Source organism: Tiliqua scincoides, chromosome 5 (genome assembly GCF_035046505.1).
Source record: "Tiliqua scincoides isolate rTilSci1 chromosome 5, rTilSci1.hap2, whole genome shotgun sequence".
Lineage (NCBI taxonomy): Eukaryota > Metazoa > Chordata > Lepidosauria > Squamata > Scincidae > Tiliqua > Tiliqua scincoides.
This window is the reverse complement of record NC_089825.1, coordinates 98,157,496-98,175,400: the sequence shown is the minus strand read 5'-3', so window position 1 is coordinate 98,175,400 and position 17,905 is coordinate 98,157,496. Positions and strand designations below refer to the sequence as shown.

Sequence of the window (17,905 nt, the reverse complement as noted above, 5' to 3'; positions counted from 1 at the left end):
CCCCTGTAGGCCTGCCCCCTGATCCCCTGTAAGGGTGGAGGACTCCTCCCTAGACTGATAGGCAGGAGGTCTGGTCTAGAGGGTAGAGCCTCCATTTGCCTGAAGATTAACATCCACAAGGTCGCCAGTTCGAGGCCACCGGCACCGTGCGACCTTGAAGCAGCTGGCAAGCTGCAGCTGAGCTGTTCCATCTGCTCGGAGCGTGGGAGGATGGAGGCCAGAATGTTAAACCAGATCGGAGTGTAACACCTTGAATGTAGTGGTTCTTGAAAGAAAGAACCTTCTTTCAATTTGTAAAAATCCCTGCATGGATTTAATAAGCCTGCCTCTGTAAACCCCCTTGAATAAAGTCTTGAATAAAGACCAAGAAAGGCGGTATATAAATACTGTATATTATTATTATTATATTATTATTATTATTATAGGCAACTCAGCCCCTCCAAGGCAAGGCTCAGTTAAGGGCCAGGTCAGGGGTTTGCCAAGGCTCCCTCCAGCCACTTCCCAGGAGCCCAAGACCCCTGGAGAACCTCTCCTGCTGGCTGCTGGGCTCCTTATGAACCCAGCAGCCAACCCAGAGGGCTCCACCCCTTCTGGATTTCATCAGACCCATGTGTGGGGAGTTCTCATTCCCTACTTCTTGTCTGGGGGCTGAATCCTGGCAGTACCTATTCCTTACAACCAAGGAGCCACTTGCTCCTGAGGAGCCCCTTGCGCCCAAAGGCGACTATTCTGTTGGAGCCAACCCCGGGCAACACCCACTTTTTAGAGTGACAACCTATTGGGACCCACAAGAAGTGATGTCATTAACCTGGAAGTGATCTTATGGCTTCCAGTGACATCATGAAGCAGGAACATTTTTAACTCCCCCATGCAACAAAATTAGAGTAAATAAGTACATTAAAAGATTAGAGATTGACTTAAAATAAAGAACAACCCTCCCAAGCAGTTGCCAATCTGTGTCTTTTTTTTTTTTTTAAATGCCCAACCACAAAGGCTGCAATCCTATTCACACTTACCTGGGTGTTATCTCCATTGACTATCATTGTTAAAAGCATGTACATAGTAGCCTGTTAAAAGTGCAGATTGAAAACATTTCCACAAATACAGTCACAAGCATCTAATATATTAAAATTAAATTCACCTTAAAATGAATGGAGGTCCACATGAAATTGCCTTGTAACCCACCTAGTGGGTCCTGACCCACAGTTTGAGGATTTGATTCAACACAGTGAGACTTACTTCTGAGTAGTAAGGCATAGGATTGCTCTGTAAGGATACAATCCTATGGTCACCCTGCACTGCCAGAACTCACATTCCAGCATTACAGGACACTTTCTGGCAGCACAAAAGCCGGGACACTGTTGCGTGCTGTCAGGCCAATGCCACAAATGGTGAGCAGCGCAGCCTGCACAGCTGTGGTTTCAGGAGTCTGTACCAACCCAAGTAAGTTGTCATCAAGGGTGGGCCATGGGCAGAGAGGAAGAGTAATGGGGCACTTCAGGGGAGGAACCAGGGTGTGTCAGGGAAGGAAAGAGTTGATCTGATGGCAGTCATGCATTTTGGATCTGATCCCCTATTTTTCAAGCTGCTCTGCCCTCTGGATCTCCTTAGGCTTATACCAGTTATGTAGCTGGCATTACAAGGGTCTCCATAGGCTATTAGGAGGCCCATGCAAAGATAAGGGAAAAATATGTTCCCTTACATCTGCCCCCACCATAGCATGCAGTGCATGCCTCCAGGGATGCTCAGATGCATCCTCAGATGCATTTGGGGGAAGGGGCCAGCCAGCAACTGAGCAGACATGCCTTTCTCGAGCTCTTGAAAGGCACTCTGTTTTTTCCCAAAAAACTGCGGATCTGAGTAGACTCAAAGATTATTTGCCAAGAGAGAAAATTCCTCCATGTGATTGCATGAGTCCTGAAGAGATAAGACCTGGCCAGGGGGGCTTTCCCAGGAGATTCTGCCATCTTGGCAGCAATGGTGAAGAATTCATGCTGAATCAAGCTCAAAGCCCCAGCAGGGAAAGACTTTGGAAGATTTAAGTAAGTGTTTCCATTGTGTATGCCTGGCATGGACTGAGTAATTTGATTGCCTGACTTGGTTTTTCTGCCATGAGAAGAGGAGGGGAGGTTTTCCCCCCAAGCTGTTTATTGGTGTGAGGAGAAATAGCAGAGATTTGCCAAGCTTGTTATGGATATATGAAAATATAATTACAACTTTACAACTCTGAATTTCGGTGGATTACAAATTAACTGTCCAAGTTTGTGTATTGGAGCATTTATTGCCTTGGTTTGATGCTGTTGTTTGGGGTTGCCTGAAAGAGCGGCTGGATGTGTTGACATTCCTGCAGACTGAGGAATGGCATTGCCTAGGCTACAAGTATAAACTTGTAGATAAGAAAAACAGAAACAAAAAACAAGAATAGTGCACCAGCGTCATCCAGTGACATCTAATGGATTTAAAAAGAATTGCAAGAACTGGATTTGTGTTTATATGTGGAGCAAAGAAGATAATATGATGAGGACATATTATCCTCAGCATATTTGAGGTTGCAAAGTTTGCAGACGACACCAAACTTTTCAAAGTGGTGAAGACCAGAAGTGATTGTGAGGAGCTCCAGAAGGATCTCTCCAGACTGGCAGAATGGGCAGCAAAATGGCAGATGCACTTCAATGTCAGTAAGTGTAAAGTCATGCACATTGGGGCAAAAAATCAAAACTTTAGATATAGGCTGATGGGTTCTAAGCTGTCTGTGACAGATCAGGAGAGAGATCTTGGGGTGGTGGTGGACAGGTCGATGAAAGTGTCAACTCAATGTGCGGTGGCAGTGAAGAAGGCCAATTCTATGCTTGGGATCATTAGGAAGGGTATTGAGAACAAAACGGCTACTATTATAATGCCATTGTACAAATCTATGGTAAGGCCACACCTGGAGTATTGTGTCCAGTTCTGGTTGCCACATCTCAAAAAAGACATAGTGGAAATGGAAAAGGTGCAAAAGAGAGTGACTAAAATGATTAAAGGGCTGGGGCACCTTCCTTATGAGGAAAGGCTATGGCGTTTGGACTTCTTCAGCCTAGAAAAGAGACGCCTGAGGGGGGACATGATTGGGACATACAAAATTATGCAGGGGATGGACAGAGTGGATAGGGAGATGCTCTTTACACTCTCACATAATACCAGAACCAGGGGACATCCACTAAAATTGAGTGTTGGGCAGGTTAGGACAGACAAAAGAAAATATTTCTTTACTCAGCTTGTGGTCGGTCTGTGGAACTCCTTGCCGCAGGATGTGGTGCTGGCGTCTAGCCTAGACGCCTTTAAAAGGGGATTGGACAAGTTTCTGGAGGAAAAATCCATTACGGGGTACAAGCCATGATGTGTATGCGCAACCTCCTGATTTTAGAAGTGGGTTATGTCAGAATGCCAGATGCAAGGGAGGGCACCAGGATGAGGTCTGGTGTGCTCCCTGGGGCATTTGGTGGGCCACTGTGAGATACAGGAAGCTGGACTAGATGGGCCTATGGCCTGATCCAGTGGGGCTGTTTTTATGTTCTTATGTTCTTATGACATCTAGTGGTCTTTAAGAACATTGCAAGCAGAAGGCTTTACTTGACTTTATAATTTTCTTATGTTATTGTTGATGAGTCATTAGAGGATTGATTGTCGATGTGTTGTATGGTTAATTGAAAGAGAATGTGAAAATGATTTGTTTGATAACAGATATTTAAGCTTTACTGGAAGGAACAACAAAGATGGTGGGCAAAACAGTGAAAGTCTGAGGTTCACCAGTGTCGGAGACGGGACTCGGAAAATTAGTACAAGAGGAACCAAAAGGGAAAGACTGGAAAAAGACTGTGCAAGACAACATGGAAAAACTGTTGGCAATGGTACAGCAACTAACAGACCAATCTGTACAGACTCAATCTAGCGTGGGTGCTTTAACTAAACGATTAGATGAACTCAGTGGTGGGATTCAAATAAATTAACAACAGGTTTTATGTCCTGATGAGCAATGAGCAACTCAGCTTCAATTGTCTGCCACAAAGGAAGTTGAAAGACTACGGCTGAACTCCTATACTGTACAGTACACACTTTCCTGGGAGTAAGTCCCATTGAACATAATGGGACTTACTTCTGAGTAGACAGTCACTGTAACTTTAACATGCACCCAATGTCTAAATCCAGATTGCAAGGCTGCAATTCTGTCCTCTATAGTCATACTTACAGGCTTCTAGTTTATCCTCCTAGTTTCCAAGGAGGATAAACATGCGGCTGAAATGCACACTTCAAATGGACATTTTTTCTTGAATTCTCAAGGCAGTTGTATAATGAAATAAGGAAGGCACCAAGAAGAGGAGGTGGGAACTGCCAGGGCTCCAGGTTACCAACCTCTGGAGAAACCACAGCAGCATAGCACCTTCACATCTGCACAAACCAACTTGCTGCACTGGGCTTTGAGCTGGGCCACCTTCCTTCTCAGTGGGAACTTGGTGATTTTTACCAGAGCAGTCAATCCTCTCAAGGATCTGGTTCACTTTTAGTGGTGAACATCTGGTCAGCAAAAGTGCACTGAGTACATAGTCTGACACCTCATCATCAACCAAAAGCAACAACAGCATACTAACATCTTTATATCTCCCCTTCTTTTTTGTTCTATTACACCATTCCTCAACATCTGCCTCTCGCCATTTTGTATGGCCCACCTCTGGGAAGTACAACTGGAAGTAACTGGATTGACTTTATCACCAGTTATTTCCATACTAAAAGGCCTGACATGATGCAACAAACCAGGGTAAGAGAGAGGCTCAGGCTACAATCCTATCCACTTTTTCCTGGTAGTAAGTCCCATTGACTATAATGGAACTTACTTCTGAGTAAACATGTATAGGATTGGGCTCCCAGGGTAGATGGGAGGGCTTTTTTGAGTGCAAGAAAAGCAGAACTGATCCTCCTATCACTGTTTGTTGCATTGTATTGCTGGTCTCACTGCCAGGCAGTGGAGGTCTGGGGGGGGGGGTCCTGCCATGAGAACCACTGGGCACCACCTCATGTATCACTGGTGGTATGAGTACTACTGGTTGAGAAATGCTGCTCTATTGCTTTTACCACCCAGCCCCAAAAAGAATTCTAGAGAACTCTAAAGCTTCCCCCTCCAACTTCCAACTCTGCAATCCAATGCACATCTACTCAGAAGCCCAACAAGTTCAAGGGGAGTTGTTGACTTCCAGGGTTTGAGAGAGAATGGCAGCCTTGAAGGACAGTTTCACTAATGAGCAAAAAAGTACTATGAGGTGACTGTTCTTCTAGGTTGCTTTCCGACAGGCAACAGCAGATACCCATCACTTTGGTCTACTCTAGTGGCGATTCTCCCACAAGTTTGAGGGCTGCTACTGACCAGGGGCCTGCAGTGGGTGGGGAGGCAGGTGAGGCAGAACCTCCCCACCACAGTCCTTCAAAAGTGTTGCAGCTGTGTAGGTGCCCAAGCACCCACAACCCAGCCTAAAAATGAAAATTAACTGCACATGTAACAAGCCTTGCAGGTTTTGAGGTTCACCCTGATCACAAGTTCTTCCCAGTGCTTCTCCAGTTCTTCTTCATTAGGCGATAAGACCTAAACCCAATTTGCAAACTTTTTCAAAAAATCTTCAATTTCTAGTCAGCCTGCCATTTCACTTGCGGGGGAGGGGGGGAGAATAACCTAAAGGAACTTTTCTGCTAGAGCAATGCTAACTGTACCATCCTCAGCACACTTATCTGGAAATAGGAACCCAATCCTATGCAAGCCTACACAGGAGTAAATCACATTATATAGTCAATTGGGCTTGCTTCCCAGGTGTGAGTAGGATTGCAGCCTAAGGGCTATCCAACTTTCCAGAGCCAATGCAGCCATAATACAGTCCCGAGCTAAGGGAACAAACATTCCCTTGTCACAAGGAGACCTGCAGGACTTGGTGCTGGAAAGTTACAGTTAAGAGGACTTAGGGCCCAATCCTATCCAATTTTCCAGTGCCAGTGCAGCTGTACCAATAGCGCATGCACTGCATCCTGTGGTGGGGGACAGGGGACATTTGTTCCCTTACCTCAGGGATGCATTATGACTGCACAGGTGCTAGAAGAAAGCCTCACTGAGCACAATAGGACTTACTTCTGAGTAGACATGCATAGGATTGTGCCCTAAGGCTGCAATCCTACTTCCACTTTCCTGGGAATAAGCCCCATTGGCTATAATGAGATTTACTTCTGAGTAGATATGCATAGGATTCTGCTCAAAGGCTGCTATCCTATCCACACTTTCCTGGGAGTAAGACCCATTGAACACAATAGGACTTACTTCTGAGAAGACCTGCATAGGATTGTACCCTTAATGAAGTAATGTTTTGTGCCACATTCCTGCCTTTTTTTAACCTGAGGAATTTCAGCTGTGGGAGCATCGCCTCTATGTGTCTGATAGTGTATTATACAATTGTTGTGTAACAACACGTTGTATTGCAATGAAAAGATCCCAGGCACAGGGAACTGCATTCCCAAACCCCAAGGATGAAAAACAACCCCATGGTGCAGTCCTGTGCTTGTGGGAAGTAAGGGCCCTATGCCCTTCTACTCAGAAGTAAGTCCCATTATAGTCAACAGAGCATACTGCAGCATGAGAGCCCAAGCCTATGCATGTCTACTCATTATAGAGTCTCATTATAGCCAAAGGGGCTTACTTGCAGGAAAGTGTGGCTATGACTGCAGCCTTTGAGCACAATCCTATGCATGTCTACTCAGGAGTAAGTCATTATAGCCAAAGGGACTTACTCCCAGGAAAGTGTGGATAGGATCGCAGCCTCAGTGATGAGGATGAGATGCTTCCTTCTTTCACCTTCTGATTGACAGTGGCTGCAATCCTAACCACACTTTCCTGAGAGTAAGCCCCATTGAACAAAATAGAAGTTACTTCTGAGTAAACCTAGTTAGGAATGTGCTCAGTGCCTACCCAGAGGTAAGTTCCATTGTGTGTCCATGGATGTGCAGTGGGGGGGCTCGCCCTCGGGGGGGCGGGGCTCTTTGGGCGGGAGCTGCTCTGGCGCAGTCCTCTTCGTCCCGCCCGCGCCCCCGACCCACTGGGAGAGCTGAGCCCAAGGAGCCTCCAGGCGCAGGAGCAGTCTACTCGCCAGTCGGCCAGCTTGGCCGGGGAGGGGAGGCGCGGGGGGGGCAGCTGGGCTGCTTCTCTCGCCCTCCTCAGCAGGCTGCATCTGCGGGCGCACCAGCCTTTCGCGCCCTTTCGCAGGAGCTGCGAAAGCAAGCTCGCAAGGACTGGTGAACCGTCACAGGAGACTCTAGTTGGCCGTGTCTGGCTCGCCCCTTCAGCCCCAGCAGCCTCAGCACCCGCTGGGAGCGACCCCCATTCCCCCGGGATGGGTTGGCCCCGCATGGCTGCTGCCCTCAGGAGGATTAGCCCTGACATTTCAAGGCGCGAGCTCCCTGGCCAGCTAACGGTTCTTAGAACCAACAGCTGGATTAGGTAGGGGTTCTATAGAGTAGGTGAGAACCTGCTGAATCCCACCACTGGATGAACTTAGTGGAGAACTGATGGATGTGAAAATTACATCAGAAGAAAATAAAATAAAGATTGAGGGACTGGGGAAAAAGATAAGAAAAGATCAAGCTAAAATATCAGAGAAGGAAGAAAATCAGCATGATGCAGAGACAATGTTAATGGAACTTCAGATGGATAGTGCAGCTTGAGTAGTAAGAATACAAAATATACCAGAAGAGAAAGGAGAAGATACGTCATGACGGATTGTCAGATTAATATCAGAATGGATTGACACACCAATGGAGGAGTTATTCAAAGAATTGGATTCAGTGAGAAGAGTGAGCACTTTTTATTCGAGAAAATACGAATTACCAAGATAAATTCATGTGAAATTCATCAGAAACTTTTACAGAGATAAATTACTGAAGGTCTCACAGGAAAAGGAATTTATAGTGAATGATAATAAAGTCAAAATTTTGAAACATTTTCAATGAAGAGTGAGGAAGAAGAGAAAGAAATATGAAAACTTGACAAAATTTTTAAGAGAAAAGCAAATACCAGATAGATGACTTTTGCAAACCACTGGAATATTGTGTCGCCCGGGGACTTACCCCGCGGCAGGAAGGGTCCGGGTGGACGTGGCAGGCAGCGAAGGCGCCCTGCACCCCTGGGCAGGTGGAGGCGCGGGGCGACCAGCAGGGCGACCTGCAGGCTGGAGGAGCAGGAGCCGGCAACCGCAGGCAGCCCCAGAGTCGCAGGCAGAGGCGGTGTGGCCACCCCGAGGAAGGGAAGCCGGCCATGGGAGCAACCACCTGGCTGCGTCGCTCCTGCACAATGCAGCAGGAACAAGCATCCGGAGAGACTGATGGCCCAAGATCTCAGGCCCAGCCGAACCGCAGAAGGGGAGGAGCCTGGTGGGAGTGCGGCAGGGCTCATAAGGAGCCCGACCGCCGAAGAGGGAGGTTGCTCCTCCTGAGGCTCCGGAGCAAGTGAGGGCGGAGAGGGGAGAGAGCAGCCACTGAGGCCCACCCGCTGGCGACCAGCAGGAAGTGCTCTCTGGCTGGGAGCATCCCGGGGAAGCCAACAAGCACAGGAGGCTTGGGAGAAGCGTACTCCCACCCTCCCATGGCAGAGTGAGAGCAGAGGGATAGGCAGGGCAGCCTATCCTCTCCCAGCCACCTGGGACACCAAGAGGGCATCCCAACTGACCCCCTTGGGAAGGGGGAAAGACAAGGGCTCACCCAACCCTACCAGAGACGTAGGGATTGGGGCCCGGATGCCAACGGTGGCAACAAGAGATACCCAAAGGAGCAGCAGCCTGTTTACGCTGAACCAACAGCTGAGTACCCTCAACCTCAGTGGGGTAAGGACCAGATCTCTACGGCACTGGCATAGTTCATGCTAATTCCCCCAAAGAGACTTGTGAAGGAAACAAGGACTCTGCTTTGGGTTCTAGGAAAAGACTTTATTATAAACATGTACAAGTGGGATTCTGTGCTGTAACAGATCCAAATGAATGTTAAGACATTGACCAGATTAAATTGGGCGTGCAAACCACTTTTCGCAGCTCCTCGTCTTCCTTGCCACCCCATCAGGCTTCCTTAACCGGTACCGCTACTTTAGAGGCTCCGCCCCCTGGCCCAGCCCCAGGAATGGACTTCACAGTGTGCTTGCTTACTTTTTATGAGGCATGAAAGGCATTGTGGGGCCATCATTCAGACCAGGCAAGCAGCAGGGCCCTTCCAGCTGGGAGGCAGGGAAGACTTAATGTTTTGGTTTTGCATTGAGAAGGAGGTGGGGGGGAGGCAGGTGGGCTCTCTTGTCCATCTCTAAAGGAACCAGTGATAATTGGAAGAAGGTTTTTTCCCTGGACGAGTGAGGGAAGAAGGCGGCGGCAGTGGTGGTGGTGGTAATTCACAGCCATCCAGGAGTAATGGCTTGGTTTCAGCAGGCTCATTGAATGACTGGTCACAAGGAAACTACTTATGAGTAGAGCTGCAAAGGAGTGGGTCATACTGGTAAGCCTGCCTGCTCCTGCTTGTGACCCTCCCCCCTCCTGCCACTTCTGTCCGCGCACTCACACAGTTTGTTCCACCCCCTCCCACTTTGTTTACAGATGGGATGGAGACATCAGGGGAGTATTAAATGAGAACTCCAACATTCACATAAACACACATCCTGGCAGCAGCTCCATTTTTGTCCACATAGCCACAGTTGACTTGTTTACCTAAAAACTTGGGACTTGAGTCTTTTGGAGTCCCCACAATGCTCTAGGCAAGTCAGAAAGTCTGCTTGTTCGGGCTCCTTTTTGAGTCAAGTTAAAGGGGGTGGAGACTCATAACTTGACTCAAGTCAAGCTGCACTCGATTTGCCCATCTTTGCCTATGAAAACCATATTGGTCACCTGCTGTGTCACAATAACACATCATTGGTTCTTGGAACAATCAATCTCATTGGAAAGTTTTGAGTTCAGGAAATCTATGTTTTGTTACATAAGCCAGTTGTGTTTTCTTTTTGGGGGTTAAATGGCCCAATGTGTGATAGAATACAGATAATTCAAGGTGGCTTGTTTCATTTATGTTCGGCATACAATTACTATTCCTATATATAACATTCAAATCCCTTATAACACGATGCTATTATTCATAAATATGAAGAGTCTAAAAGATTTCCAAAATGTCGGTCACTGGTGGTTCCATCCCCCTGAGGGTGTCAGCCGATGCAGTACGCACCTTCCACACCCCTTCATGATACCGCAGAAGGCGTATCTCAATTTCTCTCTTTCCGACCCAGTGACCCACCAGTGCATCAGTGTTGGGCGCTTATTCTGGCCTAATGCATCAACCTAGAGCTCATTATGACTGAGTGGCTGAGATCTAGATGATGAACATTAAAAGAAAAGGGCCTGTTATAAGTGTACTGTGGTAAAAGTACAGAAAAGCAGCACTTTATAATGCTCAGAAGAAATTGGGTTATTGGATCATGACCAGAAATATCGAAGATTGGGAAAAAAAACTCAGAAATATAGAAAATTTCCAATAGTTTGGACTACAAAGATTCCCTTCTTCTACTCAAAAAGTGTTCTTCATGAGCAAGAAGGACTTCTTGGAGGAAGATTCTTCTCTTAGAGGATGGAAACCTCTGGGTTTGTTTGCTAATTTCTATTTCCTTGTTTCAACATTTTGATTTCTGCGCTGTGTCTTTATCCTGCGTTATTAACATTATCCTTGGATAGCCACCAAGGAGATGCAACTATTGCTTCTGAAATGATTTCTCATCCCACCGTGTACATTCCAAACCAAAGAATCTGGACTGAGTTAAAAATGAGATATGCTGTGCTCTAGTATTCTTGCTGTGTGGAAACAGAGAGAGAAACATACAAAACAACTATCATCTTGGAATCGGATTTCATTACTCTTTTTCTCTGTTAGCAGCTGCTTGGAGTTGAGAGCTGGTTTTAGCACAATAACAAAGCATTTAGGGAGAGGCTCCAGGCTCCTTCTGAGGCCAACCTCAGGTCTTCCAGCCCCACCCCTCCTGACCAGGTGTCTGTCTGTTCCCAGCTGTTCCTTGTCCCTACTCCCCAGTAGGTGTTCTGCAAGGGCCCCCAGTCCTGCTGACACTTGGAGCTTCCTCCCGAGTTGGCCTTGACTCTAGAGGAGATCCCTGCTCCCAGGGAACTCCTGGCCACCCGGGCTTGTCCCAAGTGACAGGCCTGTAAAACGTTTGCAAACCACTGGAATATTGTGCAGTGTTGAGATCAGGAGAAGAACCACAGAAAGTCCTAAAGAATTGCAGCCACATCCTCAAAGATCTGCTACATTTGCCAGGCCCTCCAACTTCTCTTTCACATATAAAAGTGCTTCCCAACTTTGAGAGACCACAGACCACTGAGGCAAAAGTTGGAATTGTCAGGGTCCACATGCAACCCCTCCACCCCAGCACACTAAAAATACATTTAAAGTTGTAATACAGGCGGCCCTTATTATGCACAGGGGTTCTGTTATTGGAACCCCCACAGGTAATGAAATGGCGTTTCCCCCCTCCCAAAATCCCTGAGGCTCTTCTGAAGCCTGCGGAGGACATGTACATCTGCCCTCAGCCTCTGCAGGCTTCCATATGAAACCTGAACTCGTTTAAAGGTGACTTCTGGTTTTCATCAAAAACCAGAAAACCCTTTAAATGATTCTGGGCTTCATTCTGAAGCTTGCAAAGGCCATGGGCAGATGCATATCTCCTCTATGGGATTCGGAAGAGCCTCCAGAGGCAAGAGGAACACAGCTTCCTTCACTTCTGGGGGCTCCAGGTTCACCGGAATCACGGGTTTGGAATTAGAAAAGATTTGTAATTAGAAGGGATTTATTAGAGATTTATTATTTATAAATAATAAATAAGTGGCTCAGCGAGACACTGGAAGTGATCCAAATAATTTTTTTTCTTGTAAGGTTGTGGACCACTTCTCAGGGTTTCATGGACCACCTGTGGTCCCTGGACCATAGGTTGGGAACCAGTGACCTATATAAAAATAAAAAAGAAGGCAAAACAGCCATCCCATGCTATGAATTAAGGCTGCAATCCTTACCACACTTTCCTGAAAGTCAGCCCCATTGAACAAAATAGGACTTACTTCTGAGTAGACCTGGTTAGGATTCTGCCCTTAGTGTTGTATATTATATACTCTTGCACTGTCTGGAGTACAGGTCACTGACTCGGCACTAAGTCCCCACACATGCAGACATGAGTCTGTCTCTGGGTGTGCTGGCTTACTTTTTTCTGAGGCGTGAAAGACATTAGGGCTGCTAGCGTGCCTGTATGGCGCGCTAGCAATGATTGCCATGCCAGAACCCTATCAGCCAGCAGCAGGGCTTTGCTGCCAGCTGATTGGCTGGCTGGCCTGAGGGGTGGGACAACAGGGCGCGCAGTTCAGCGCGCAGGTGCAAGACTGAGCTCAGTTTCATTCCTTGAAGCGACCGGTGCAGACGCTTTCCAGGAGCGGAGGAGAGGCTTCCCCACGACAGGGCTTGGAGCACGGGGATCCATGCTGGCAAGCTCCCGTCCTTGAGCGGCAGTGGGTGGCCTCTCCAGGAGGAGTGAGCTGCATGCTCTGCAGTCACCCCGGGGAGCGGCGGATGTGGCGCCCCGTGAGCGGTGACAGCGGGGGGTTGGCCATTGTGTGCTCTGCGACCATGGTCCGGGGAGCTGCAGGCTTGCGCGCCCCATGAGTGGCGGCTGCGGGAAGGTCCCTCACAGGTCCATGAGGTGCGGCGGACGCCCGTGGTGGGCAGCTGACCTGCGGCCCTTGCCTGGGGGAATAGCTTGAGGGCGCAGTGTGGCAGCCATTGGGGGGTGCCTCATGGCGCGGCGCCATTTTGGACCTCCTTCAGCCCCCACAGTGGCCATTTTGAGGGCTACTAGGACCTCTGGTTTTCCTTCCACAGGGCTGGGTGGACCTCCTGCAGGCATCTTGGTGGTGCAAGTCAACGTGGATGGAGTGCTGTGGCCTTCTTGTGGACTGAGTGCTGCGGCCTTCTCTACAGTGATCTGCCCTTATTAGGGCAATTTTATTTTCTGGTTCAAACAAGAACACAGGGGTTGGTGGGCCCCTTGGCTGATATTCATTGGGGTTGTTGACATGGGGAAGAGGGCCCAGAAGTCGGGCAGGAAGGCCGCCAAAAAATCAGTCCCTGTACGGCCCCCCCGCCTCCTCATTGGATGATGAGGAGCAAATAGTGGAGTTGCGGGCCTTTATGGCCCGCTATGATGCAAGAAAAAAGGAAAAGGCTCTTCGAAAGGCGGGGCGGGGGGACAGGGGCTCCAGCTCCGGGATAGTCCCTGGGCCTCGCAGGTCAGTCAGGAAATGTAAAGGGGCATCTCTCCCACCCCAGCAGGTTTCCACCCTAGGCAAAGAGTGTGTCACTGTCGAGGAGGGTGACATGCTGGACAGCAGCTCTCATGAGGTGGAGTTTGTGTATCCAATGGAGTTTGGAGTTTGGAGTGTGGAGTTTGTAGAGGCCTCGGCTGCACTCCTATAGTGGCAGTGGTGAGCAAGGTGAGCCAGAGGGTGATTTTGCACAGAATCTCGAGCCGGGGTGGGATAAGCGGTAGGGCCATCCTTGGGCCCCTAGCCGGGTTGCCCCAGATCAGCCCTGGTCTCCTTGGGGGCCCCCATTGTTTTGGCAGGGTCCTAGCTACCCGCAGTACCCTTGGGCCCTTGGTTAGGCTTATCCCTACCCCAAATCTGGACCCAAGGCCTGCAGAACACCCCCGCTTACTACCAATACCCTGCTACGCCCGACCCTGATTTGGAACAGCAGGATTTGGACTGGGGGGTTGATTCTCTGGGATCGGTGGAGGAGAGGGAGAAACCTAAGGTTTCGTATGGTATCATTGCCATCCCTCTGGGTTCTCACCTCGCCCTGTCTGTTAAGGAAAAGATATGGCAGGGCGACTTTGTGGATATGTTCAGTCTCCTTCATATTGAGCCTGAGCCTACCCCCAAAGTGGGTGATCCTGTGCGTGACGGAGAAACAGTTAGGCAGAGGAAGATAGACAAGAATTGGACCAATTGGCTTAACAGGTTCATTGTCTATTCTGGGGTCGTTGTCCAGTTGCACCCGAAAAAGGCAGGGAAGCTGTTTACATATCTGGACATCATTCATCGCGCTTTGCGCGATCATGCTGGTGTGGCTTGGATGGCTTATGACCATCAATTTCACATCAGGGCCATGCAGGACCCAGCTCTGGACTGGACTGTACCCCAGTGGGAACTCTGGGTGCAGTTAGTTCTGCTTGCCAGGGTGATGCTGGGGGAATAGGGCGGACAGCGGGCATTTGATTGCCCGTTTCAAACCCGACCAGCCTCCGGTACCTGGTAGTGCGCAGTGGGTTCAAAACCCTCGCGCATGTTTCCAATTCAATGCCACGGGGAAATGCAGTAGGCAGGGATGCTTGTATGTTCCAAACATGTTCCAAGGGATGTTCCAAGCATCCGGTTTCAAAATGCCTGCGGCTCAATGGTCCACGGCAGAGTTTTTAGCCCCTTCTGGGGAAAAGGTCAGGGGGCGGACCCACAACAGGTGTTAGTAAGGGTCCAACGCCGATTAAGATTTCCTCCTTGTTTTTCTGGTTGCAATTTTATACTGACCGTTCTGCAGCCAGACTGTTGTTGGAGGGTTTTCAGTTTGGTTTTAAGATTCAGGCTCCGCCACCTGGCAGTCCCATGTTTGCACGCAACCTCCAGTCAGTTACTGGCATGGAGGAGGTGGTGAGGGGAAAAATAGCCAAGGAGGTAGAGGCTGGTAGAGTAGTTGGACCGTTTGCAGTTCCTCCGTTGAGGAATTTGCAGGTGGGTTTGATACCCAAAAAAGCCCCGGGCCCATTCAGGCTGATTCACCACCTGTCCTTTCCAGAGGGTTCCTCAGTAAATGACAGGATACCATCCCACCTGTGTTTGGTCAGATACACTTCTTTAGACGCGGCTGTTGCCCGCTTCAGGAGGTGTGGCCCTGGGGCTTTGATGGCCAAGGCAGATATTCAATCTGCCTTTAGACTACTTCCAGTGCACCCCCAGGATTTCTGCCACTTGGGTTTTCCGTTTGAAGGGGGCTATTACGTGGATAGGGCTTTGCCAATGGGGTGTTGGATTTCCTGTTCAGTTTTTGAGGCGTTCAGTTCATTTTTAGAATGGACTGTGTGCTTCAGAACAGGGTTGCAATCCACTGCCCACTACCTTGACGATTTCCTTTTTATGGGCCCAGCGGGTTCTGGTGATTGTGCCCGGCTCCTGGGTGATTTTGCTGAGCTGTGTGGGCAACTGGGGGTCCCCTTGGCACACGAAAAGACAGAGTGCCCCCTGAGTAAGCTTAAGTTTTTGGGCATTGAGTTGGATTTGATGACACAGACCAGTCACCTGCCAAGGGAAAAAATAGAAAAATTGACTGGGATGTTAACTAGTGCCCTGGGGTCCCGCAAGTTAACTTTTCAGGAATTACAAAGCCTGGTGGGTCACCTTAATTTCGCCTGCAAGGTCATTGTCCATGGCAGGGCCTTTGTGCATCATTTTTGCGATGCTATGGCAGGACTTAGGCACCCGTCCCACAGAATTTGGGTGTCATCGGGTATTAGGGAGGATCTGGAGCTGTGGCTGGAGTTTTTGAGAGATTTCAATGGGATCTCTTTTTGGAGATCCTTGCAGTTGATTGAGGCTGAGCTCCAGGTTCACTCAGATGCTGTGGGAGGTTTGGGATTTGGAGTGTTCTCTAGGGGACGCTGGTGTGCAGCCCCCTGGCCACAGGTTTGGGTCCAGGAGGGGATCACCAAGGATCTCACATTCTTAGAGCTCTTCCCGATTGTTGTGGCAATTCACCTATGGGCTGGGGAGTTTGCCAACTCTTCAGTTCGCTTTTGGTGTGATAATCAAGCGGTCGTCCACATAATAAATATGCAGACCTCCAAATCCCGCCGGGTTATGAATTTGGTTAGAGTCTTTGTCAAGCAGTGCCTTGCTATCAACACTGTTTTCTCAGCCAGACATGTACCTGAGATTGAAAATAACATAGCGGATGCTCTCTCTCGATTTCAGGAGGAGCGCTTTCGGCAGCTAGCCCCTGAGGCCAGTCAGGATCCCAAGCCCATGCCCCAATGGCTGTGGGGACTTGGTATGATGAGGCCCAAGAAGCCATCTGGGCATCGCTTGCTTCATCTACCTGAGTCAGCTACTTGAGTAAGATCCAGGAGTTTGCTAATTTCTGTAGGTTAGCTTCGGTGCCAGAACAGGAACCATTTGCGCCCCACACTCTTATGCAGTTCATTTTGGGACTGCATAAAAGTCCCAGTAGATCTATGTCCATTTATCTGGTGGCCATTTCCTTTCAGTCACAGGCCTGGGGAATTCAAGTCCCAGTAAATCTGTGTCCATTTATCTGGTGGCCATTTCACCAAGGAGTTTAGGATGTGGAAAATGGTGGCTGGTTTTGGAAGGAAATTCCCTGCAGGCCCAGATAAGCGCCTACCTATTACACCCACCATTTTGCACGGGCTGAGCATGGAGTTTAGTGCCATGTGTTCCTCCGCCTTTGAGTCTCTGCTGTTTAGGGCCATGACTCTGGTAATGTTTTATGGGGCTTTTTACCTGGGTGAGGTGTTGGTTAAGTCACAATTTGCCCCCACTGACAGAGTCCTTCAGTGGAGTGACTGTGTTTTAAGGCCTGGGAGCTTGTCCCTTCACTTGCGGGTGTCTAAAACGGACCAGTCGGGGCGTGGGCAGTGGATTCATTTTAAATGGGCTTCGAGGCGGCGCCTTTGCCCAGTCTCTGTCATGGAACAATACTGCCTCTTGGCTCCTGCAGGAGTGGGCGCGCTGTTTCGCCATAGGGATTGTTCCCCCCTCTCACTTTATCAGTTTCGGGCCATTTTTAAAAGAGCGTTGGCTCAGTTAGGTCTGAGGCCTGAAGTTTTTGGGCTTCATTCTTTTAGGATTGGGGCAGCATCCACTGCGGCTCGCATTAGTTTCTCCCCCCAGGGCATCAGGCGCATCGGCAGATGGCGCTCTGGTGCCTTTAAATACTACGTTCGGTAATGGTAGGTGCCGTGAAGGCTCCAGATGCAGCACCATGTTGGCGTGATGTGTAGGTGCTGTAAAGGCTCCAGGTGCAGCGCCTGTTGGCGTGTGCAGCACCATGTTGGCGTGATGTGTAGGTACCGTGTAAGCTTAATGTGCAGCGCCAGATTTGGCGTGATGTGTAGGTGCCGGACCAGGTCACTGACCATGACTGGCCATTTGGGGTCTTAGCACAAGGTTAGAGGACAGTGTCATTCCTCTTTAATCTTGCTGTATTCGAGTAGGTCAGTGAGCTTACCTCACGATGTGCTTCTTTTTCCAACAGGTCCACGAGGGAGCTGCCCAGCCAGGGTCTTGATCTGCGGACACTCCATAGTTTTTTGGCCAAGGGTAGTGGTGGTTCTTAGTCATCCAGAAGAAATGGCATGGTTTCAGCAGGCTCAGTGAATGACTGGCCACAGTGGAACTATTTCTGAGTCAAGCTGCAGAGGAGTGGGTCGTACTGGTAAACCTGCCAGCTGCTGCATGTGACCCTCCTGCCTCTCACCACTTCTGTCCCCACTCTCACGCAGTTTGTTCCACCTCCTCCCATCTTGTTTACAGATGGGATGGGGATACCAGGGGAGTAACAAATGAGAACTCCAACACACACACACACACACACACATCCTGGCAGCAGCTACGTTTTTGTCCACAGAGCCACAGCTGACTTTTTTGCCAAAAAACTTGGGACTGGAGTCTTTTAAAGTCCCCAAAATGCTCTCGCCCACTCAGAAAGTCTGCTTGTTAGCAGCGGTGTAGCTAGCGAGCAGCAGGGGAGTGAT

At 49.0% G+C, this 17,905-nt stretch overlaps 1 protein-coding gene across 1 annotated transcript in view; it reads right to left on the bottom strand.

Annotated features, from left to right (window-relative positions):
• Nucleotides 1–15,581, bottom strand: part of LOC136652513 (vomeronasal type-2 receptor 26-like) — a 28,776-nt gene extending 13,195 nt beyond the window's left edge. The window contains exons 1-3 of the mRNA XM_066629455.1: nt 15,531–15,581; nt 15,252–15,431; nt 12,771–13,063 (exon numbers count right to left, since the gene is read on the bottom strand). Of these exons, the coding sequence (XP_066485552.1) occupies nt 12,771–13,063; nt 15,252–15,431; nt 15,531–15,581 (524 nt within the window). The remainder of the gene's footprint in view (nt 1–12,770; nt 13,064–15,251; nt 15,432–15,530) is intronic.
• Nucleotides 15,582–17,905: the final 2,324 nt, after the last annotated feature.